At 37.7% G+C, this 24,676-nt stretch overlaps 2 protein-coding genes across 2 annotated transcripts; both read left to right on the forward strand.

The window, feature by feature from the left end:
- The first annotated feature begins 7,828 nt into the window (after nucleotides 1–7,828).
- Nucleotides 7,829–8,788, forward strand: LOC150065910 (olfactory receptor 1N2-like). Its single transcript, XM_090329386.1, has one exon. The coding sequence runs from the start codon at nucleotides 7,829–7,831 to the stop codon at nucleotides 8,786–8,788; it is 960 nt and encodes a 319-aa protein (XP_090185512.1).
- A 14,012-nt stretch (nucleotides 8,789–22,800) lies between these two features.
- On the forward strand, nucleotides 22,801–23,742 carry LOC150065911 (olfactory receptor 1f45-like). Its single transcript, XM_090329387.1, has one exon. The coding sequence runs from the start codon at nucleotides 22,801–22,803 to the stop codon at nucleotides 23,740–23,742; it is 942 nt and encodes a 313-aa protein (XP_090185513.1).
- Nucleotides 23,743–24,676: the final 934 nt, after the last annotated feature.

The following is a 24,676-nucleotide window of genomic DNA, read 5'->3' on the forward strand; positions in this document are numbered from 1 at the left end:
GGTCTGTCAATTTTGTTGACTCTTTCAAAGAACCAACTTTTTGATTTATTAATTTTATGTACAGTAGATCTTATTTCAATCTCTGATATTTTCGATTTTATTTTTGTTATTTTTTTTTTACAATTTTTCTGTCCTTCTAATTGTTTTAGAATTAACTTTTTCTTGCTCCTGTAGGTACTTCAATTTCTTCTTTAGGTTATTTACATGCTCTTCTTCTGTCTTTTTAATATGGGCTCCTAGTGCGATAAATTTGCCCCTTAGAACTGCCTTTGCTGTGTCCCATAAGTTCCTTTGTCATGTGTAGCTTGATTGTACTTACATTCAAGAAAGTTTTGAATTTCTTCTTTGATTTGCTCTGTAACCCAGAAGTTATTTAGAAGTGTGTTGTTCAGCTTCCAAGTGTTTGAATGTTTTTCCCCTTTATTACATTATTCAGAACTAGTCTAATTCCACTGTAACCAGATAGAATGCATGGGATTACATCAGTCCTCTTGTATATGCTTAAGTTTTCTGTATGAACTATTGTATGATTTATTTTGGAGTCTGTTCCATGTGCTGCTGAGAAAAATGTTTTGCCGTCTGGTGGAAGATTCTGTGTATATCTAGTAACCCAGCTGGGATATAGTGTCATTTAAGTTGGTGGTGTCTTTGCTTATTTTTTGTTGAGTTGACCTGTCATTTAGTGAGAGTGGTGAGTAAATAATTTTTAATACAAAGACATTAAAGCCTACAAGACAAAGAAGCAACAAGAGCAAATAGTAGTGACAAATTTTGGAGATTGGAAGCCTGGATGTTCTAGGGAGCAATGGCCAGATAGCTGAATGTTGGCCTGGTGTTAGCTAATAACTGCAAACAGGATTTTGCCTCATCTGTAGGCACCTAATTTTCCTTTTCTTGGTATTTACTTTAGAAAAAATCAATTTTGCATGCAAAAATGAGAATATTGCATTTCAGAGACATGCTAGAGAAAAAGTAAGCAAGAGCATCTGAAAAATAAGCACAGCATGATGACATATTCCTGTAGAACCAGCTACTTGGAAAATGAAGGAAGGAGGATCAAAGTCTGAGGCCAGCATGAGCAAAGTTCACCCAAGACTCTATCTGGTAAATAAAATAAACCAAAAGCTGAGAGGGAAAATGCCTAAGGGCATAGTTCATCCAGTGCTAGCCTAGCAAGCTTGAGATTGGACTCAGTGTGTGTGTGTGTGTGTGTGTGTGTGTGTGTGTGTGTGTGTGTGTGTGTGTGTGTGTAAGGGAGAGAGAGATAGACAGACAGAGAGACAGAGACAGAGAGAGATTCTCTCAGACTTTCATGAATTTTATAGACTAGGGGTATTTTTATAAGATTTAAAACACAACCTTGTAATGCCAGCAAGAAAGAGAGCAGGGATGGGCACTGGTAGATCACGCCTATAATCCTAGGTACTTGAGAGGCTGGATGATCAAAGTTTGAGACTAGCCTAGGCATAAGACTCCTAAGGCTCATTCTCAATTGATAGCTGTCTATAGTAGCAGACAAGGGTCATCCAAGCGGCCTTGGAGCTGCAGTCATCTGAAGGCATTGCTCTAGCTCAAAATAAAAGGAAGAACAAGAGAACATGTGGCTCCACGAGAGGTAGTAAATGAAGCAGTTGGCTTCTGTCTCTGTGGTGGGTGAATGTTTTACAATGACAGTAGCAACTGCTCACACTCCCAGAGAAAAAGTAAATGCTGATGAACATTGCTTCTTGCTTCATTTGTTTGCTTTGTTCTTTTCTTTTTTTTCTCCCTGTTTTGTGTCACTGGCAAATTCCTCCTGTTCTACCTTTCTTTACCCTGTATTTTCTTTTTTTTTTTTTAACACTTTTACATATTTGCAATTTCTAACATCACCACCCCTCTCTACCACAACTGAACTTACACATGAGTATATTATGTACCTGTACCCGCCTCATCCCATTTCTATTGCTAACCACAACCTGACAGCATGACTATAATGGAGCTACAGAAATAGGCAAAACATGACGAAAGAGAGAAGCAGTGGGAACCAAGGGGCCCAAGATTCATTGGCTCTTGAACCCTGAGTTCCCACAAACAAGTATATTTATTTGAGTTCACACAGGGAAGATTACCACAGAAAACAAAACTATCGGGCTGAATTGCTGTGACAATTATCTTGGAACAGAGTTTGTGTACCTAAAAAAACTACTAGCGCCCTTATAATTTTTAGAGAGAAGACTACAGCCTAGGCAAAAATCAAACACGTGTTCCACTTTATATAGCTTTCAAGGTCCAGCTCTCAGCCCTTCCAGCACTAAGGAAGGAGAAGGCATTTCAGCCATCACCAGTTCTCAGCATTCTGAGTGCTGTTGAGGTGGTATTCCAACCTCTCAAACCTTTTACAGATCTCACAGGTCAGCTTCAGTTCCTTACAAGTTTCCCCTCTAACCATCTTCCTTCCTAGATATCTCTTCTCTCACCTTTCTTCACCTAATAGCTTTAGTTCTCATCTTGGTAGCATGTATGACACAAAAATCCAACACCCAGTACATAGACCCATGAACGATTATGCAGATAAAGCTATCAATAGTATCTTACCATATGTAAATGCTTTCTTGTTTTGAAATGGAAAAGGCATATACCCCCACACCAATAGTGAGAAGCACTGTAGTCACCCAGCTAATGCCCAGACCAGTGAGAATATAGAGAAGATCCCAACAGAAAGAATTCAGACAACTAAAAGCCAAAATCCCAATGGGTCTTCAAATGAGCAAAATATCAGTATAAAAATACTAAAAAAATGGGGCAGGGAGCATAGCCTAGTGGTAGAGTGCTTGCTTAGCATTCACAAAGCCCTGGGTTAGATTCGCCAACACCATATACTCAGAAAAAAACAGAAGTAGTGCTGTGGCTCAAGTGGCAGAGCACTAGCCTTGAGCAAAAATGTGCAAGGACAGTACCCAGGCCCAAGACCCAGGATTGGCAAAAAATGACAAAGAAGAGAAATACAACACCTTAAGAAATCAACAGTTTCACAAATAAACCAAAATGACAACAAAGGAAAAGAAACCTCATATACTGAGCTGATGATAAGAATGGTGATAAGAATGTTCGATAAAATGAACATGGATGTCTACAAGCAACTACATAAACAAAAAGAGAATAGAAGCAAAGAACAGAAATTCACTGAAAACACAGATTACGAACTATATTAATTCCAAGTAAAGTAATATATATATATATTATATGCCCAAATTAACTGAAAAAGAACAATAGCTAAAATATATCAAAGGAGACACAGACAAATTTCAAAAGTAAAGAAGTACATTTAAGATATGAAAGAGGTTCTAAATAAGGATACCTGAAAAACAAACACAAGGCTGACAGATAAAAAATAAAGTGGAAACAGTGAGAGTAACAGAAAATACTTTTATGGGAGGAATTCATAGGCATAATACCTCTGAAAATTTAAAATAGTATTTATCAAAATGAAGCACAGAAAATGGAGATAAGGGGGTTTTGAGGTAAAGAAGGGGGTTGCTTAAATGGAGGGAGGAAGGGTGAACAAATGTAGTCATGATACTCAGCAGACTCTGTATGGAAAATGAACTATACAAATTGTGGGCAAGACTGGGTGAAGAATACTAGAGAAAGCAAATGAAGGGATGATATTGTCCCAAAAGAAATGTACTTATTATCTGACTTATGAAACAGTAATCTTTCTGGACAACATCTTAATGGTAACAATAAAATTATATTAAAAACAATAAAGCAGAAAGGTTCACTAGCAGAGTAGAGGATAAGGAAAACAGAATTTCAGGGCTTGAAGATAGAATAGACATAATAAAAAAGAGAAGGAAATAGAAAAAATATAAAAGAAATTTGCAGAAACTTTAGGATTCAACTAAGAAGAACAAATTTGCATTTTATGAAGAAGGGATAACTAGAGCCATAGGATATATATTCAATGAATATCAACAGAAAATTTCCAAAACCTAGAAAAAGAGAAGACTATTGAGGTATAATGGGTTTTTAGAAAACTTAACATACCTGGCCAGAAAAGAACCTTTCCACTGCATTTTATGGTTAAAATAATAAGTATGGAAAACAAGGAAAAAATATAGAAAGCTTAAAAAAACAAGGATGCAAGTATAAGAACTATAGATCAATTTATTTGATTAGCACAGATGTGAAAACTTCAAAAAAATACTTGCTAGTCAAATTCATCAACCAAAAACATGTATCATGATCAATTTGGTGTCATTCAATGTTTGTGCAGTTGGTTCACCATTTGTAACTCAATAAACAATAGAGTACATAGAATCAGAAACAAGAATCACATAATCACCTCAATTGGTGTAGAAAAATCCTGTAGCAGAATTCAACATCCCCTTTTACAATAAAAACTATAGATAAGCTAGGAGTAAAGGAATTGTACTTCAATATAACGAAGTCTACATAAGACAAACATACAGCCCGCATTATATTAAACAGTGAAAAACAGAGTCTATTTTCTCTAAAAGCAGGATCAAAAAAACTCTCTCTATATAGCACTAGAATATTGGCCAGAGCAATAAGTCAAGAAGAAGAAATAAAAAGAATCAAGCTACCTTGGAGGCAGGATCAGGAAGATTTTGGTCAAGGGTAGGCTACCCAAAAAGGTAGACAGAAATTATACCTCTAGACATCAGAGACTCTCTGTCTCTCTCTCTCTCACTCTCCAGAAAAATAATTATAAAATTATAAGCCACATCAAAATTTCTCAAAACTCAGTTGAAACAATAAGCCAATGATAAACATATGATGTATTTTCCCCTAAAACTTTGGTATCAGTTTTTACAGAGCACAAAGTTTATCATAGTTGCATAAAACATGAAATGTAGTATGTGGTATCTGATGTGTCTATTTTCTACATGGAGAAGGAAAGAAAACCTGATAGCTCAGGAATATATACTGTATCTCAATTTTTATTAGAATTTTATCCCTATTATTATGCTTCAGAAAAGGAATTTATTGAAGCCAGAATTAATGCGAATAAATAAAAAACACTGATTTCTCTCTTACTAAAATAATTTAAGCTGTCTCTTACATCATGTTACCTACAATTTCAAACTTATGTAGTGTTGTAAATGTGCTTTCCGTAACTTTGGTGAAAGCTCCATGGGTTAGTTCAGAAGTATCCGAGAAGGTGAATTTGATTGACATGCATTTCATGCATATATGGAAATATCACAATGAAATATCTTTATATAATTAATGTATACCGATGCAATCTAAAAAACACCATAAAATAGTGTTGGTACAGCTAGCTGTTTGTAAAAAAATTAAGCATACAGGTAGGTGCTTTACTCTATTTCATAACATAAATGATAGGTTTGTAAAATTATTATCTTTAAGTAATTTTGTAAAAGGGTTTCAATTTTTTAGTTTAATATGTCAGTTTGAAAGTACAATAAATCTTGATCGATGTCACCCCATTTGCTTTGCCTTGTAATCTTTATGTTTTTCCTTTCATTTTTTTCAGTTCATTCTTTCAGTGATAGAAATCAAGTATTACTCTATGAAGTAACTTAAACAAAATAGTTCTAAAGACCTGAATGTGATGTTTAAAATTTAGAGGAAAAAAGTAAGTGGACTTATCATGACTTAACAGACTTTTTCATAATTCCATTTTTTTTCTTAATGCTGGTCCGGGAGCTTGAACTTTGGCCCTGGGTGCTATCTCTGAGCTTTCTTGCTCAAGGCTCTACCACTTGAGCCACAGCTCCAGTTCAGAAACATACTTTTTGATTGTGAAAAGCTTGTATGTGTGGGATTACAAATACCTATCGACTTGGTCAAGAATTTTAAAAATTCTATATATAATGGGATGGCTAGAATAGAAAAGGTAGCTAGAATAAAATGTTTTATTTTCTTTATTGTCTTTAATATCCATAGTAAAAGACATAAACATTCAACAGAAAGACAGTTAGATGATGATTATAGTTTAAAATATGATAAAGTTGGGGACCATTGTATTACACTTATATCCCTAGCTAGTCAGGAGGCTGAAGTCTGAAGACCATATATCAAAATCAGCCCATTCACTGAATAGAAAAATATGAGACCCTATCTCCAATTAATCAATAAAATGGCAGAATCGAATGGAGCACAAGAGGTTGAGTGCCAGCCATGAGTGACAAAGCCAAGTGAGAACGGAAGGCCCTGAGTTCAAATTACAGTAATCGGGAAAAAAAAAGATAAAACTTACTGGGCTTGTAGCTCAGTGACAGAACAAATCCCTAACATGTAAATGGCCCCTCAAGTTCAATAACCAACATTGCAAAACAAATAAAATGAAATGAATATTTTATCTTATTAATGATAAAAATGCAAGGTTTTTTAAAAAGATAGTGTGACTTTGTATCTATAAAATTAATTGTTTAAGCTCTAGTGATCCAAAAATGGATACTGAGATGAAATGTAGTATTCAAGAAAAAGATCTCTAAAATCTACAGACAGAAATTTTACTTTTCCTCTGCAGCCTTGGTTATGTCATTTTCTTTACTGATTGTGTTTCCCATCTGCAAAATGGGATGATAATTGTTCCAACCCCTTAAGCTGGCTATAGTATTTTTGATCATATGAAAATATTACATCTGAACTTGTGAGAGGCCTGCTGTGAGAAAACAGAACTGTCCCTATCAAAATGGGCCTTTGATTTCTCCTTCTATCTAGTCTTAAATTAAGCCTAGTGTTGGAAAGAAATTACCCAGGGTTCAGGAAGGGGAGTTCCTAGGAGATTTTCTAGTCAGGCTGTACTACCTTGTACTCCAGCAAGACAATCTAAATAACACTCTCGAGATCATCAGCAGAACACCCAGCCTCTGGATAAAAGATGTCCCCAGCTCCCGTGGGATGCAGCCAGAACTGGCAGGTTGCACAATGACACTGAGGTTGGTTCTAATGAGCACTTTGACAGATGCTGTACCAGGAATGTTTATAATGCTAAGAGCTATGCTATCCTCCTCTGGTCTGGAGAAGATGAAATTGTGCTGCACTTCAGATGTTCCTCATAAACACTGCGGTCCGTAAACCCCAAACTTGATCAACTTGGCATCAGAAAGGTCTGAATTTCCTTGCTGAAAATTGTCCATGTTAGAGGTGAGAACTGGAGAATTTGAAGATACTTAAAACTGATCCACAGTGTGAAAACTAAGAAGCATTTTCAACCCCTACACAAGAGGCTGTCTGTGTGTGTGCATACCTGTGTATGTGTGTGCGTTCATGAGTGTCTGAGAAAGAAGGATAGTGAGGAAGACCACGCATCTCCTTTCTAAGGCACACGATAGATAACTTTTCTAATCTTGCCAGCAGAACCATGCTCGGGTTTTGCCTTCTGCAACTGCTAGTCAAACTGGTCTCTTATCTCTGAGCCCAGTTAGGGAGTTTGAAAGCACATTAAAAACAATCAGAATGAGTAGTATCTTAACAGTTCCCTAAATATTTCACAAGTGGTTTTGTTGTTGTTATTGTTTGGTGCAGGTGTTTGGACACAGATCCTCATACTACACAAATGCTCCAGCTCTGAGCGAAATTCCCAGTCTTACATAAGCATTGTTTACATCTCTGATGATACTTAGATATTCTCCTTGACAAGTTATGTATATAGTATTTACATATAAATATAGAGAATATATTTATGATATATAAATATGTATTTATATATGACGTGTCTATAAGAATACTATATATATACAGATATATATATAGTTCAGGGCCTAGAGATAACTATCTGTAAACTGACCTAATCATTAAATATTGAGACATGGCAAGGTTTTCTCTGTGCAGATAACAAGAGCTAGGAAGGATGGGAAAACCAAATGCAGGAAATCACACTGCTGTTTCAGACTTCTTCCTGCTAGGACTTTCAGAGCAGCGGGAGGAGCAGTCTCTTCTCTTTGGAGTCTTTCTGGGCATGTACTTGGTCACCATGCTGGGGAACTTGCTCATCATCCTGGCCATCAGCTCCGATCCCCATCTCCACACTCCTATGTACTTCTTCCTGGCTAATCTATCCTTTACGGATGCCTGTTTCATTTCAGCCTCGGTTCCCAAGATGCTTGCCAACATTCACAGGCAGAGTCAGACCATCTCGTACCCTGGATGTCTCACACAGCTCTATTTTCTTCTGATGTTTGGGGGTCTGGATAACTGCCTTCTGGCTGTGATGGCCTATGACCGTTATGTGGCCATCTGCCAGCCTCTCCATTACAGCACAACCATGAGTCCTCACCTCTGTGCACTCATGCTGGGCCTGTGCTGGGTACTAACCAATTGTCCCGCCCTGGTGCACACGCTGCTGCTCACCAGGGTGGCTTTCTGTGCCCAGGTGGCAATCCCCCACTTCTACTGTGACCCCAGCGTTCTCCTGAAGCTGGCCTGCTCCGACACCCGCGTCAACGAGCTGGTGATTATCGCCATGGGCATGCTGTTCCTGGCTGTGCCTCTCACGCTGATCGTTGTTTCCTACGCCCGCATTTCCCGGGCCGTGTTGAGCATCTCGTCGTCTAGAGGGCGATGGAAGGCTTTCTCTACCTGTGGCTCTCATCTCACGGTGGTCCTGCTCTTCTATGGGTCCCTGATGGGTGTGTACTTAGCTCCCCCGTCAGCCCACTCGGAGGAGAGGGAAAGCAGGGCTGCCGTTCTCTACATGGTGATCATTCCCATGATGAATCCCTTCATCTACAGCTTGAGGAACAGAGACATGAAGGAGGCTGTGGGGAAACTTTTTGGCAGTGGGAGAATCTTCTTCTTACCAGGACTGTGACCTCCATCGTTTCAGCAATTCCTCATTAGAAGCAAGACACACACACACACACACACACACACACACACACACACACACACATTATATTCCTTTCTTGATGTCAGCAAGACCAGCAGAATTACTATTCCACACTTTTCATCTCTAAAACAACATCTATTGCCCACGGTCAGCTTTACAAGGCACAGGATGTTGGTGTCAAGAGCGAAGGAATTCTACCCCAGGGAGGCAGACACACCATGAGTTAAAAAGGATCAAAATACAAAACATTCGTTGGCAATCTACAATTTTTTTCTTGCTATTAGACACACTTAGTTGAGGAAGACGTGTGGCAACTGAATCTTGAGAAAGCAATGACTTGCCCAAACCAGAGGGATTTGATTTCAATATGTGCTCCCTTTTTTTTTTTTTTTGCCAGTCCTGGGCTTGAGCTCAGGGCCTGAGCAATGTCCTTGGACTTTCTCAAGGCTAGAGCTCTACCACTTGAGCCTCAGCCCCACTTCCGGCTTTTTTTCTATGTATGTGGTACCGAGGAATCGAACCCGGGTCTTCATGCATGCTAGGCAAGCACTTTAACCATTAGGCCAAACTCCCGGCCAACTAGGCCAAACTCCCGGCCTGCTCCCTTTCTTTTTATCACGCCGTGGTGATCATGACAAGGAAAGTGTGAGATTGTATTTAAGGATAGCATTGAATGGTGAAATCAAGGAATATGAATTAAATTAGCATGCATTTTGTGTTATGGTATTTCCTTAGTGTTTCATGACTTTAGCATAAAAGGCATTCCTTTGTTAGTGCAATGGAGAGATCAGAAGAATCCAATCTTTGTTTCATGTCTGCATTGTGCCAATTTGATAGCCAGAACTCAGTTATTCTCTGGGTTCTTTCTTAAAAATATATCGTAGTTTTTAATGATGAGTCAAGTGTGCTGGCAATTTTTAGAGCAACAGATTGGCTTCTTACATTGAGTACTATGCATTTAAGATTTCCCCCCCTATCCTTTTTGGCTGAGTAATGTTTTGTTGTGTGGTATATTTGTTGTCAGGTGTTAAATCGTGTACATATCCAAGTGTTCAATACCACTTGTTGAAGAGTATCTTTTCTCCATTGTATTGCTTTTGCTCTTTGGTCAAGATGGTGGCTATTTATATGGATAAACGACAGGGTTTTCTATCTCATTCCATTAATCTATTTGTATAATGCTGTATAAATACCATTCTGTCTTGATTACTGTATCTTCGTAATGAATCTTGATGCCTGATAGTAATTTTCAGATTTTATTCTTATTCTATACTGTGTTAGCTATTCTAGGTAGTCTGCTATTGCATATAAACCTTAGAAACATTGTCAGTCTCCACAAAATGACTTGTTGCTTTAACTTCCATTAAGTTGAATCTATACATCAAGTTGGGAATAATTGACAGAGATAATGTTGAATCTTCCTTTCCAAGAAAATGAATTTGTTCTTAGTATGTAATTATTTGGTTCCCATTGTTCAAATTTTGAAGTTTTCAAAACATTTTGTAAATGTTTTGTTATGTTTACAGCTATGTCACTTCAGTAGATGCTTATATACATGGAACATGTTTTTATTTCAAATTCTTCTTATTCCTTGTCTATGAGAAAAAATGAACATTTATATATATTTATAAATATTACTTTATATTTGTGAACCTTGCTAAAATTTCTAAGTCTTTACAGGAAAGTTTTTATCGCATTTTTAAATATTTTTCTGTATAGATTGTTAGTTGTGTTTCATTTCTTCCTTCCAAATCTGCATGCTTTTTATTTCTTTTATAACGTAATTTTTATTATAAAGGTGATCATGCATTTTATTTCTATTTATTGCCTTACTGCATTAACTAAGAATACCAGAATGATAAAAGGTCACTGCTGGGCACAATATTAATGGGAAAGCTTATATTTTCTTAGCATTAAGTGCAATGTTATTTGTAAGGTTTTTGTAGGTATCTTCTATCAAGTTGAAGTTCCACTGTGTTCCTACTTTACTGTTTTTTGTAAAAACTGAATAGTAACTGGATAATTTCAAATGCATTTACTATATCTATCATGTGATTTATCTTGTTTTGCCTATTGAATGATAGTTTGCAAGAAGTGATTTATAAATATTTAAATATGCTTGTATAGCTCAAATATGTAACACTTGGTCCTGGTGTATAATTTCTATGTACTGTATCAGATTTAATTTATCAGTGTTTAATGGAGCTTTTTGTATTAAAATATCATATGAGAAATTGATCTTTGCTTTTTCTTTTCCTATAATGTCTCTGACTTCTTTGTGCATTAAGATAATGACCTTCTATCTCCCAAAAGAATTGATAGAGACGTGGTATAAATTGCTCTTTACATGTTTCATAGAACTCACCAGTGAACCCACTGGAGCCTGTGATTTTCTGCTTTGGAGACTTATTACTTGAAAGGAAGTACTGAGTCAATTACTTGAGTAGATACAAGCCTATTTGTTCTACCTATTTTTTGTGTGTGTGGAAGTTTTGGCAAACTGTGGCTTTCAACGAATTGACCCATTTCACTTAGATTATTCAAGTTGGGGCACAGAGTTGGAAATGAGATCATTTGTTATTTTTGTATATATGAGCTCTGTAACAATATCCCCTCAGTCATTTATGATACTAATAATTAGCATGTTTTTTTCTTAGCCTTGTTACAGGCTTATCACATTTACTGATCTTGCTGTGAGTGGTGACACATGCCTGGAATCCCAGTACTCAAGGGGATTATGAGTTCAAGACTAGTCTGTGCTTCCTATCTGTCAAGATCCTGATGCAACTGTCTTTTCATTAGTTTTTTTGTTTTGTTTTGTTTTTTGCTTTTTTTTTTTTTTGCCAATCCTAGGCTTGAGCTCAGGGCCTGAGCACTGTCCTTGGACTTTCTCAAGGCTAGAGCTCTTCCACTTGAGCCTCAGCACCACTTCCAGCTTTTTTTTCTATGTATGTGGTACCAAGGAATCGAACCCCGGTCTTCATGCATGCTTGGCAAGCACTTTAACCACTAGGCCAAACTCCCGGCCCTCATTAGTTTTTTTATTAAGAGAACCAGCTTTGGGTTCCATTTATTTTCTCTGTCAACTTTTTTAATTTGCATAGTTTCTTATTTTTCAATTGCTTACATTTTGCTCTAACTATGTATATTATTTACTTTGGGTTTAATTTTCCTTTTTTCTTTGTTTGTCTAAGGTGGAAGATTAGGGTATTGATTGTCCATTTTCTAAGCATAAAATCAACCGACATTTTATTTCTATTCCTTCTGAATGGATTCAGGGTTTTTACTTTTTAAATGCAAATCTAGATTAAATTCCACATTTCTTTAAAATCAAGACTTGAAAAATGCCTTCATGAATAAAGTTCAACTGTTAGTGCTATTTAACTTCACAATATAGAAGATTTTTTATTTATCATCATTGGGAATATTAACCCAAATAATCTAGTTTGCCACAAAAGTTATCTTTCTCTGTTTTCAATGGATATTTTACATATTCTAAAGGTCTATTTTTCACAAAATTATTCTGAGAATTGTTCCACTTATGATACTGACATTTTCTTCTTATATAGCACCACTCTTTTTCTTTTTGTATTTATTTTTCCCTTTTCATTTGTTTCATTCTTCCTGTGCTGCTTTGTAAGTTCTGCATCCTACTTTTCCTTTTATAGCCACTTTAATTTTTTCATTGTGGAATTAACAGTGCCTTTAATTAAACTTTTTATTCATAATAACCATGTAGATTCTATGCCTTTTAAAGTAATAATAGAGAGATCTCATTTACCCTTTTCAAGTTTCCTAAAATATACCTATTTTCAAAAGTATAGTATAGTTTCCCAGTTACAATTTGGGGATTTATACAGTCAAGATCAAGAATATCTCCATAGCACAAGACCATCTAACACTGCTCATTTACAGCTGCATTCATTTCCTCATCTGTTCATAAACCCTGGAAATTATGACTCTGCTCTCCACTTCTATAATTTTATCATTATATAAATAGAATCATGCAATGTGCAAATGTAAGGTCCTTGGCATTTTTTCTAGTCAACACAATTCTCTAAAAATCTTTCCCAGGGAGGAAATATGGCAAATTTCTGACAGCTACCTTTCCTGTGTCTAGTCAGGCCAACTATAAGTACTCAGCTTCTCAAAGAGCGGGACAGGCAAAGAATCAAATTAGGCAAGGACATCAGCTAAATCTGTAGACAGGAAATACAGTTAAAAAAAAAAGACTGCATCATAAATCTCTGAAAGGAAGAAGGAAAAGCCACGTTCAGTGAGATGGAGGCGCTTCTTCCTCTCTTGATTCTAATGCTCGTGATTCCTTTTATCCCCTCTTCTCTTTTCATCTTTCCTTCTCTCTGGAAAAAACCACCCAGTCAAGACACCTGCTAAGCAAATCCACTACACAGAACTCAGTTAGCCCAGCCGGGCAGAAGCAGAACCAGCAATGGCATCTTTGTCCTCTTCTCAGATCAGGAGACACAGCAAGGGAGCACTTTTGAGCCCCATGCTACCCAGCCCAACATGGAGGGAAGGACTAAATGCATTGATCCACAGAGGAGCTCAGATGAGTGGGTAGGGAAAAGATCAACACACCCAGCTTCTAGTGAATAAATGAGACTGACTGAACAGTAGCAGTGACTCCTTTAATCCCCATTAAAGTTACAGTGCAGGAGACAAATACTGTCAGAACTATCCCATTGTCTATGCCCTCTGTGGAAATGTCAGCAGGACCAACACTCAGTGTGTGTGTGTGTGTGTGTGTGTGTGTGTGTGTGTGTGTGTGTGTGTAACTTCATGGTGTCATGCAAGTAATCACAAATTGTTTTAAAATGAGTAGCTTTAATGTAGACATTAACACGGGAAAGAAAGTGAATAAAACCTTTCAACAAGCCAAAAATTACACGATGAATCAGAATAACAGCAAAATTAAGGAAAGTCTAAATACTGAGATCAAAGGAATGAGAACAAAAAATAATGAAATTAAAGTTTATAAACTAATCATTGTAATCAAAATAATTAAATGGTCTCAAGATAATTTAAATCTAATAGGATAATTCAGATAATGTGCAAATGTTAATGTTAACTGCAAATCAAAAGCTAATGAGTTTAAAAACACAAGTACATAACTAAAGAAAACCAAAGTTAACACATATAAACTGCTAAATAAAATAAAGAAGTCCCTGGGAAATATTAAAAAATGATCTCAATAAGGAGATAGGAATACAGAACAAAAAGAAGAACCAAAGCAAAGTCATGATTGTGAAAAATACAATGGAAAATGCATCTCCAGAGGAGCAGATCAAATAAAAAACAAAATATTACAGACTGAAGATCATAGACAAAGGTTGAGGAAAACAAAGGTTAAAGAAAGTAATACAACTGCTCGATAGCTATGTGCATATGACCATATAGGATGATGCTAAATGAAATTAACTCCAGGCTATGGGAACCAGAGGAGTTTCTTCGTGGTTGTTGTTTTTAGTGTATTATGTGAAGTTATTTCTTTTTTTCCCTATGGTCTATTCTGTGTTCTCACTGAATCTGATTATCTGGTGTATCGTGTATACATTTATGTGAAACAGCAACATGGTGAGACAAAGGACAAAGATTGAACCAATGCAGCAGTGAGACATACCAGGCAATATGCTGGGTATGAACTCTACAACTTGGGGAGTGGGATGGAAGGAAAGAAAGTAAGAGAAAAACTTGGGAGGGGGTAACAATGTCCAACAAGAAATGTACTCACAACTTTATGTATGTAACTGTAACCCCTCTGTACATTACCCTGACAATAAAATTAATTTTTTCATATGCTGTATTTATTTTTATTTTTAATATATTTTATTGCAATTAATAAAAGGATTACATTATATTTGCCAGATAGAAGACGCATTACTTCCCAGACATTGCTACCCTTTCTCATGTTTTTGTCCCCATTTCCCTCCCTTCACCCCCTCCCCTCATCTTGTTTTCTTCCCTTCCCTATCGTATTTCAAACAAATAAACATATATACAATATATCAGGATAACAAGGTAAGATACTGTAACAATATGAGATAACCAAAGGACAACAAAAGAGATAATAACATAGTACATTAAGAACACAATCACATATTATATAGCTCTTGTTTCCATATCCTGGAGGTCCTTCCATTTAGCCTTGTACTGTATGGCCTTATATATCTAGTTTTGCCCTATAGTAGACCTCTGCTAGGAGAGTCCAAGGTTTTTACTAATTATGACAAATGTGGGAAAACACTGAGCCTGTGTTCCTTTGAGTCTGGCTTACTTCACTTAATATGATTTTTTTCCAAGTCTTTCCATTTCCTTACAAATGGGGTGATGTCGTTCTTTGTGATGGCTGCATAGAATTCCATTGTGTATAAATACCACATCTTGTTGATCCAATCATCAACTGAGGGGCTGGTTCCATATCTTTGCTATGGTAAATAGTGCTGCAATGAACATCGTTGTGCTAGTGGATTTAGTATGTCCTTGTTTCTGGATGACTGGGTAGATGCCAAGTAGTGGAATTGCTGGGTCATAGGGGAGCTCTGTGTTTAGTCTTTTGAGGAACTGCCATACTGCTTTCCATAGTGGTTGAATGAGTTTGCACTCCCACCAACAGTGTAGTAGTGATCCCTCCTGGCCATATTCCCTCCAGCATCTGCTGTTATTAGATTTCTTGATCCTGGCCATTCTAACTGGAGTGAGGTGGAATCTTAGAGTTATTTTTATTTGCATTTCTTTTATGGCCAGAGATGTAGAGCATTTCTTCATGTATCTATAGGCCATTCTTTTTTTTTATGATGTTTTTTTATTGTAATTAGTAAAAGGGTTACATGATATTTGCCAGATAGAAGGTGCATTAATTCACATACATTGATACCCTTTCACATGTCTTGGTACCCATTTCCCTCCCCCATCTATAGGCCATTCTTATTTCTTCTTCAGAGAAGACTCTCTTTAAGTCTTTGGCCCATCTTTTAATGGGATACTTGTTTCTTTGGACATTAGTTTTGGGGCTTGAACGCAGGGCCTGAGCACTGTCCTTGGACTTTTGTCAAGACTAGTGCTCTACCACTTGAGCCACAACACCACCTCTGGCTTTTTTCTATGTATGTAGTACCAAGGAATCAAACCCGGGTCTTCCTGCATGCTAGGCAAGCACTTTACCGCTAGGCCAAACTCCTAGCCCATACATGAGCATTTTTTAGTGGTGCATTTGAGTATGAGGAATTCTAGAGGATCAATTTGCTCAAGAAATACTTGTGAGGAAAATAATGTTCATTTTAAAAGAGTATTTGGGAGATGAGAAAGTGAAGAATATGCTCTCCCTAATGAGAGGAGTAAGAGGGAGTGAGAACATGGTGATTTTAGCCATTTTCAACGGCCACAGGTGTCCTCAGTTGTCATAGCCTTTCACATTCTATAAATGAACACTGTAATTGCCACATATTTAAAGTATCAAATATTTTTATTGCTACTATTGGATATGGGTGTGTCCCCCCAAAGGGGGGATTATAGGCTTAGTCCCCAGAGTGGCATGATTGGGGGTGGCACCTGGTGGACATGCTGAGGTCATTGAGGGGACACTCTAAGGACTGTGGGACCTCATATGTTTCCTCTTTGCTTTTTGGATCATGTCACCGGTGCTCTTTCTCCTTGCCCCATCTGTTCCCACCATAATGTATTATATCATCAGAGGCCCAATTAGGAACAATCAGTCTTGGCCTGGTATACCCAGGAGCCCAAAAAAATTTTTCTCTCCTCACTAGTTAATTTCATTATAATGATAATTTCATTATCTGACTATTATATATACATATATGTGTATATATTATATATGTATGTTAAAAATTAAATACTGTATTTCCTTAATAAGCTACTGAACGTATTTAAACCCAGATTTATTCATCTGAAGAACTGAATGCAAGTATCAGCACTGTCATGAGAAAGAGATAATGCATTTAAAGGATTTTAAAAGGGAACAAGAATAAGGTAAATATTCCATTTCCTTGTCTGCTACTCCTTGATGCTCTAAAACATCATTAACTCAGATGCTTAGAAGATCACATCCATCACTGCATAATTTTCAGGATAATTTCATGGCTATTGTCAGATTTTCTAATTTTATCAGCGAATTACTCCCTTTTCTCACCAACCATAAAACTTACCAGCTTGCTCACATTTGTGTTCCGAATCATTCTTACTGCAAGAGAGGTCTCTTGCCTTTCTCTCTGAAAACAAAAGATTGAAAATTCAAATGCCTAAGATTGGCCATAATCAGATGGAAGAAATTGACACTGTGTCTGGGGGCATTCTGGTGTGTGGAGCTGATTCAAGATAGAAGATACAGGTTTGCTTTTCCTTGTTCACAATTTAGTAAATGATGTTTTATGAATAACGGATGAGGTACCATCTCTAAAATCTGAAAATAAGTCATTCATGAAAGAGTTTCCTGGAGAATCTGGGATGCAAAAATGTTACTGACTGGTAGGGTTAATGATAGATGATAACTAGAAAAAGAAAACAGGTTGGAACTGTGAATCAGGTAGAATAATTCTAAAAATGCATTGTGTGTGTACAAGACAGACTGGGAATAAAATAGGTTTTTTTTATACTAATGGGCTATTCTTCCTCCCAAATGTATGCTGTCAATGGCCTAGAAGCCAAATTGGAAAGACTTATGCACAAAAGCTGAACATGGGCTTTTGTTGGACCCTGTGACTACTAAATCCATGAAGCATTTTTAATTAGGAAAGAGGGAGTTGAGAGTAAATACCAGACAGAGTTGCACATACAGCATACTGAATCTCACCTTCACATCCAGGTTTCTCTTCGCTTTCAACATTTTCCAGAAGCTAAGATTCTATACAATGTCTGGAAATTAGTTTCTGTTAATCCTGTTTCTACCCTAAATTTCCAGGCTGGTTAGTGGGGAGGTACAATGCCAGGAAATAGAAACTAATATGCTTCTCATAAAGGGGACTCATCTTATCACATATAACTGTAATCCCTCTGTACATCATCTTTAAATAACAATAAAACATTTAAGGTAATTAATCGCTCTTTTCTGTCTTCAACTCCCACTTCTTTCCTAGCCTTTGGCCCCCAGTATTAGGCTGCGTTCACAGCTCCCCTTTGAGAGGACACCTGTACCTTACTCGACTCAAGAAGCTATGACACTCTTGATTGTAGACCCCAGTTAGCTTCTTCTTGCATTGAGTTCTGTTCTCCTTGGCCTCTAGAGCCCTTGTTAGAATGCGTTATCTGTGGTATGATGTGTCTCGGGGGACTTTTTCTATCCCTGCTCTATGCAGAGAAGGCAGAAGAAGAATCATAAAACAGCTGACCACAGGAAACAAAGGACACCAGAGAGTTCTGCTGGGTCTAATGTCAGAACACTTAACTTCACTGAAAAATCGCAAGGGCTTGCCTCAGTTTCCCTAATGTTATTTAGGGTGAATATATATTTATGTGGATAAATATTTTTATGTTTCAGATTTTTTTTGGCCAGGGCCTGGGCATTTCCCCTGAGCCTTTTCAGGTCAAGGGTAGTGTTCTGCCATTTGAACCACAGCACCACTTTCAGCTTTTTTTCTGAGTAATTTATTGGAGATAAGAGTCTCACAGACTTTTCTATCCTGGTGGGCTTCAAATGGTTATCCTCAGATCTCAGCCCCCTGAGTACCTAGGATTATTGTACAGGTGTGATTCACCAGTGCCTGGCTATGTTTTAGAATTTTAAAGTGATTTTAATTGTTGTTCAGTAGTATATCTGTTCTTATTAGAATTTCCCTGCTTACATGTGAAGGGGAGCATCTTTTCATATTTGCATTTCCATCTGCACATCTTTTTTGGTGTCTATTAGAGCATTTGTCCTCTTTTTTTTTTGGTCTGTCATCAGTTTGAACTCAGGACCTGAGTCTTTTTTGCCCAAAGCTAGTACTCTATTACTTTGAGTCACTACTTCATTTCCAGTTTTTGATCGTTAATTGGAGATAAGAGTTTCATAGACTTTCCTGCCTGGTCTGGCTTTGAACCATGATCCTCAGAGCTCAGCTAGGATTACAGGTATAAGCCACTAGCACCCAGCTGGCCCATTTTTTTGTTTAAGTTTGTTGACTTATTGTTGAATTTTAAGAGTTCTTAGCATGTTTTAGGTAATAGTCCTTCATCAGACATATATTAGGCTAATATTTCCTTCTAGTCAATGTGTCCTCTATTTTTATTCTCTTCATAACATCTTCCATGAACAACAACTGTTAATTTATAAAGAACAGCTTATCAAATCTTTTTCTTTATGGTCCTGTGTTTGGCATTATGTCCAAAAAAGCCATCACTAAATCTTAGGTCATCTAGACTTTTTCGTATGTTATCTCCTGTGAGCTTTACAATTAACATTTACAGTTAAGACTGTGATCCAATTAAGTTAATATTTGAGAAGGATTTAAGGCAGTTTTGTGTGGGGGTATGCAATTATTCAAGCACCCTTTGTTGCAATTAATCTCTGTTCTCCACTGTTTTTCATGGGAAATCTCTAGACACTGGCTACTTCTCACCAACTCTCCTAGGCCCTCTGAGAATGTATAAAGCAGTCAAACTAAAGCAGTGTGTGCTATTGAGGCAAGGCGGAGGGTACTGCGTGATCCTGCATGCCCTACCCCCAAAGCTCTCTGTCCCCAGACACAGCTCATATTTACACAGTTCATCTTTCTTATCCTAACCGAGTTTGGCCACAGCTACCCCAATGCAGTCACCTTTATTTTCCCTCTATGGCATGACACACCATTCCTATCCAACCATATCTATGTCTGTGAATCTATGAGTCTTGAGTCCAAGTCATAACCAGCTTCCTGAGCCAGCAGTGATTCTCAAGATGGTGACTCACTTAATCCATGGAGAGGGGACAGCTCTGGGATTTGGAGATGTAAAAATGAAGGATCTTCTGCTCTCCCTGGGGGAAACTTTGTCTACGAGACTTCTCCTATGATTCGTCCACATCCATCGCCAGTAAACGAGCTAGGACGTGCAAAAGGCCCCTTCTCCAGGTGCCAATGTATTAAGCCTATACTCCTAGTCAGCAAGGAAGTTGAGATCTGAAGATGGTAGTTCAAGCCATAACAGGCAAGCAAACACTTGAGAATCTTCTCTCCATTAAAACTGCAAAATGCTGTGACTAGAGGCATGGTTCAAGTGGCAGAATTCCTTACAGGAAGGAAAAAGCAAGTAAGAGCACAAGCCCCGAGTTCAAGTTCCAGTACTGGCACACACATACACAACAATAATGATGAGGATGCATGGGAAAAGAAGCCCTCATACACTAGTGGTTGGAAAATAACTGGTGCAAGCTCTATGGAAGCCCTAAAAAACTGAAAGTAGCATACTTTACATATAATTTTATATATCAATAAAAATCTATTATAAGTACATTGTCATTGTGTCTACATGCTATCTACTGTTAGAAGGCTAGAAAATCCAGAGACTCCATGTAGAGAATTTTCTGATGGGAGGCAATAATGAAAGTATAATGCATCAAGAAAAAAGATACTCTTTTCAATATGGTATTGGTACAATTCAATGTCAGTATAGAAGAAAAGTGGACTAAACCCCTCATCATAAACACAGAAGGCTTCCAGAAGGATCATAGCTATAAACACAAAAGTTAAAATGAGGCTTTTGAAAACGGCACAGGAGAATATCTTAATAAATTTGACCAGTTAAGAACAACCCAATGTAACTGTAACCCCAACAATAAAATACAATTAAAAAAGAACAACCTCCCCCCAAAAATTGATAGCTAGAAAGTATGATAGACTAGACTAAATTTAAAAATTATCATACCTCAAATCATATAATTTAGGTAGTGCACAAGAGACCCCAAGTGACAGAAGACTGTTTCAATAGAATATTTATATATATACTATGTATTCTATAAATTCTCTCTCTATATATACTCTATATATACTCACACACACACATATATATATATACATTCTGAATGTACAATGGAAAATGGAAGAAGAAACAATGAAAAAAATACGTTCTTTGCATAGCCACTTCACACAAAGAAGATACCTAAAATGACTAACCAACATATGCAAAGATGTCCATATTTCTTTGATATCAAAGAAATGTAGATCAAACCATGCTCTCTCTCTCACACACATAAGTAATAACTCAACTTTAAGGTGAAAGGTTGGATTGGAGCTCAGTGACAGGGATTTCAGCATCACAAAAGTAAAATTTGTGTGAAAATTTGAAAAATTAGCAACATGAATCTTGCTATTTGAAGTATATGGAGCAACTTAAATAATCTATTGCTACAAATGGGACTGGGTGCTAGGAAAACCTGAGATGCCATTCATTCATACTTATTCATGTATTCCCTCCCCCACAGCCAAGGTTTCCATTCTTTGATACGTATATGTATTTTCACTCCAGAGAACTATACACATATTTCCAAGAATATTCACAGCAACCAAATTCTTATTTTTTTTTGCCAGTCTTGGGCTTTAGCTCAGGGCCTGAGCACTGTCCTTGAACTTTCTCAAGGTTAGAGCTCTAACCACTTGAGCCTCAAAACCACTTTCAGCTTTTTTCTATGTATGTGGTACCAAGGAATTGAACCTGGGTCTTCGTGCATGCTAGGCAAGCACTCTACCACTAGGCCAAACTCCCGGCCAGCAACCGAATTCTTAATAAGCAAAACTGGAAAAATATGGTAAATGTCCATCTATATTACAATGGATGTTTAATGTACCATATATATGAAGTGAATTTCTAAAAAGAATTATAATGAATAAAAACTACCAATAACACTGAGAAGAAAGAGAACACTGGCCAAGACACTTGAGCTAAAACAGTGTTGAAGCCAGATGTGGAGCAGCTGGCTTTCTCTGTACTGTCTCTGTATGGATTATTCACTCGGAGATTTTCATCTGCACCAGACTTGCAGATGACATCAGCAAGCCCAGTCCACCACCTCCAAATACATGGACATAGAAACACTCTTAGAGAGTCTACAACTAGAACAGCAATCCCACTTAATAGCAGTATGTTTGCTTGCTCTGGGGATTCAGAGATAATTGTAGTCTTTGTTCCCACTACTAGGAGCTCTGAGGGCTCCAAACCTGGTAAATATTCTCATATGTGCTACCTTAGGGGTTTCAAGCTCTACTTATGTGGGAGTAGGTAACTCTAGAAACCTGCCCACAGATACCCACCACCCTGAATACATTGCTACTGTATAAGGAGACAGGCTGAGTCTCCAGAAGTATCTGTACTGTGCATGCATTGATTGTCCAGAAGGAAAGAACCCAGTAGCTCCATAGTGCCTGATACTGTGTAAGATCAGTTGGGTAAGTGTTGACTCAGATGGACTAGAGGTCAAATGTGGGCCTTCTAGTTACTTTTCTCACCTTGGATGATTTATCTATCTTCATCTCCATTTTCTTATTTGAAAAAAATAGAGTTTTTTTTTAACTTATAGAAATGAAACTCGAATGAGATAAGTAAAGCACTTTTAGCATTCAGGTAAAGCACCTGTGCATTAAAAGCTTGGTCCCAAGCTTTATGTTTTGGGCAAGTAGAATAAATTTTCAGAGTTGAGGCTTAGGGAGTTTTTATGGCAGGAACAAGTATACAGGAATATGTCAGGAGCCTGATCTCTTCCTAGTTCTCCATTTCATGTTCCAGCCACCAGAGGAGCAGTTTTTCTCTTCCTCCTGCCATGATAGACTACCTCATCACAGGCTAATCACAACAATTGTGAGTTGAAATAAATCTGTTCTCTTTAGTTGATTATCAGCAGTCTTTGTTCTGAGGATAAAAAGTTCACCCAGTGGGAAAAATGACTTCCTATGGCTTTTTCGGGTCTCAAGGAAATAACAGACAGCTATCAATACTTGGATGCCCATTTTTATTTAGGGCAGAAACATTTTTTTTAAATGTCCTCCATTTTATGCTTCTAGGCACTCTGCAACATGAAGACAGGAAACCACAGCAGAGTTTTAGAATTCCTCCTCTTGGGGCTCTCTGAGCAGGAGGAACAGCAGAATTTTCTCTTTGGAATCTTTCTGACCATCTACTTGGTCACTGTGGCAGGGAATAGTCTCATCATCCTGGCGATTGGCACCGATCCACGCCTCCACACTCCCATGTACTTCTTCCTGGCCAACTTCTCCCTCACGGACTTGTGTTTATCCTCTACCACCGTTCCCAGGATGCTGGCAAGCATCCAGACATGTAGTATTGCCATCCCCTTTGCTGGGTGCCTGTCTCAGATCCATTTCTTCCTGTGGTTCATTGGCCTAGATGTTTTCCTCCTGGCAGTGATGGCTTATGACAGACTCGTGGCCATTTGTTACCCTCTTCACTACACCTTGGTCATGAGTCCCCGATGCTGCGTTCTCCTGGTGACCTTGTCCCTCATCCTTGCATTTGCATATTCTCTCACCCACACCATTCTCCTGGCTCAGTTATCCTTCTGCATGGACAACGCCATCCCTCACTTCTTCTGTGACCTTCTTCCCCTGTTGAAGCTCTCTTGTTCTGATACATATGCCAACCAAGGTGTGTTGATGTACTGGGGAGGTGCATTAACCATCTTGATTCCTTTGTTGATCGTCATTTCCTACATCCGCATCGGGGCTGCCATTGTGAGAGTCCCATCCACAAGTGGGAAATGGAAGACCTTCTCCACCTGTGGTTCTCACCTCTCGGCAGTTTGCCTGTTTTATGTGTCTGCCATCGGGGTTTATTTTATTCCCTCTGCTTCCGACTCGGTTAGGAAGGACAAGATCGCAGCAGTGATGTATGCAGTGGTGACTCCTATGCTGAACCCGTTCGTCTACAGCCTGAGAAACAAAGACATGAAGGGAGCCTTAGGAAGACTCCTGAGCAGGAGGGCACTGCAGCCTTCCTGAGGCCAGAGCATCCCTCTGGGGATTCAGAGGAAGCCAACTTGGGGAGTTAAAGTCTTGTATCTCCTTAGCTTTTTGGCTTAGGTTGGATACTGTCCATGAACTGCAACTTTCTCACTTTATAAAAGGGGGCTGCAATTATGTTCTTATCATAACATGATGTCTACTGTGATATAATTTTGGTTATGTATACATGCATGTATGTGTGTGTGTGTGTATTTGATTGTTCCTTTTCTTGTGCTCATGACTAGATGCACAATGTCTATAGCAAGATTCAACATGTTCTTTTGAGATAAATATTTTCATCTTTGTCATTATACAGACAGAAAAATAAAGAAACACCAGAGATGCCAAGAGATAGTATTACTTAAAGTAATACAGATAATTAGCAACAGAGGTAGAATTTGAATCTAGATATCTGACTCCCATAAATGAACACAGAACCTATATAGTCATCTCAATCATTAGTTTCCTTTATTCTTTATTCATTCAAACCATTTCTCTCAGTGTTGACATGATTTGATTCAGGAAAAGGCAAATAAGAAACTAGAGAATAGATATGCAAAAATTTCCAAAGATTCTGTGATCTTCACAGGGGTGTATGCCCTCTGCCTGAGGTCAAGTCTAGTTATTCTGAATAACTCATGAATCAAGCCATATGGTCAAAGATTACAGTTCAGCCATATTATTCTCTTATTTCTTAAAAAATATTCCTTATCACGATACTGACAGTCTATATTTAGACCTATTTAGAAATGTAAATTTCTATTTCTTTTTATTGCATCTCCTCTAAGGAATGCCACAGAGGACACACACTGGTGACCTCTGGGAATTTTTTCAGTACCTCACAGGAGAAGCATATATATAATGTACCCTGGTCAAATTAGCCTCCTATCTCTGCTACCACTCTCCCTCATCTCACTCTACTTCTAGAAAG

This window comes from Megascapheus bottae, chromosome 3, assembly GCF_031878675.1.
Source record: "Megascapheus bottae isolate mThoBot1 chromosome 3, mThoBot2.hap1, whole genome shotgun sequence".
Classification (NCBI taxonomy): domain Eukaryota; kingdom Metazoa; phylum Chordata; class Mammalia; order Rodentia; family Geomyidae; genus Megascapheus; species Megascapheus bottae.

What these genes read in the sequence shown, in the direction of transcription:
- LOC150065911 (XM_090329387.1), top strand. Translation starts at nt 22,801, where the DNA reads ATGAAGACAGGAAACCACAGCAGAGTTTTAGAATTCCTCCTCTTGGGG.
- LOC150065910 (XM_090329386.1), top strand. Translation starts at nt 7,829, where the DNA reads ATGGGAAAACCAAATGCAGGAAATCACACTGCTGTTTCAGACTTCTTC.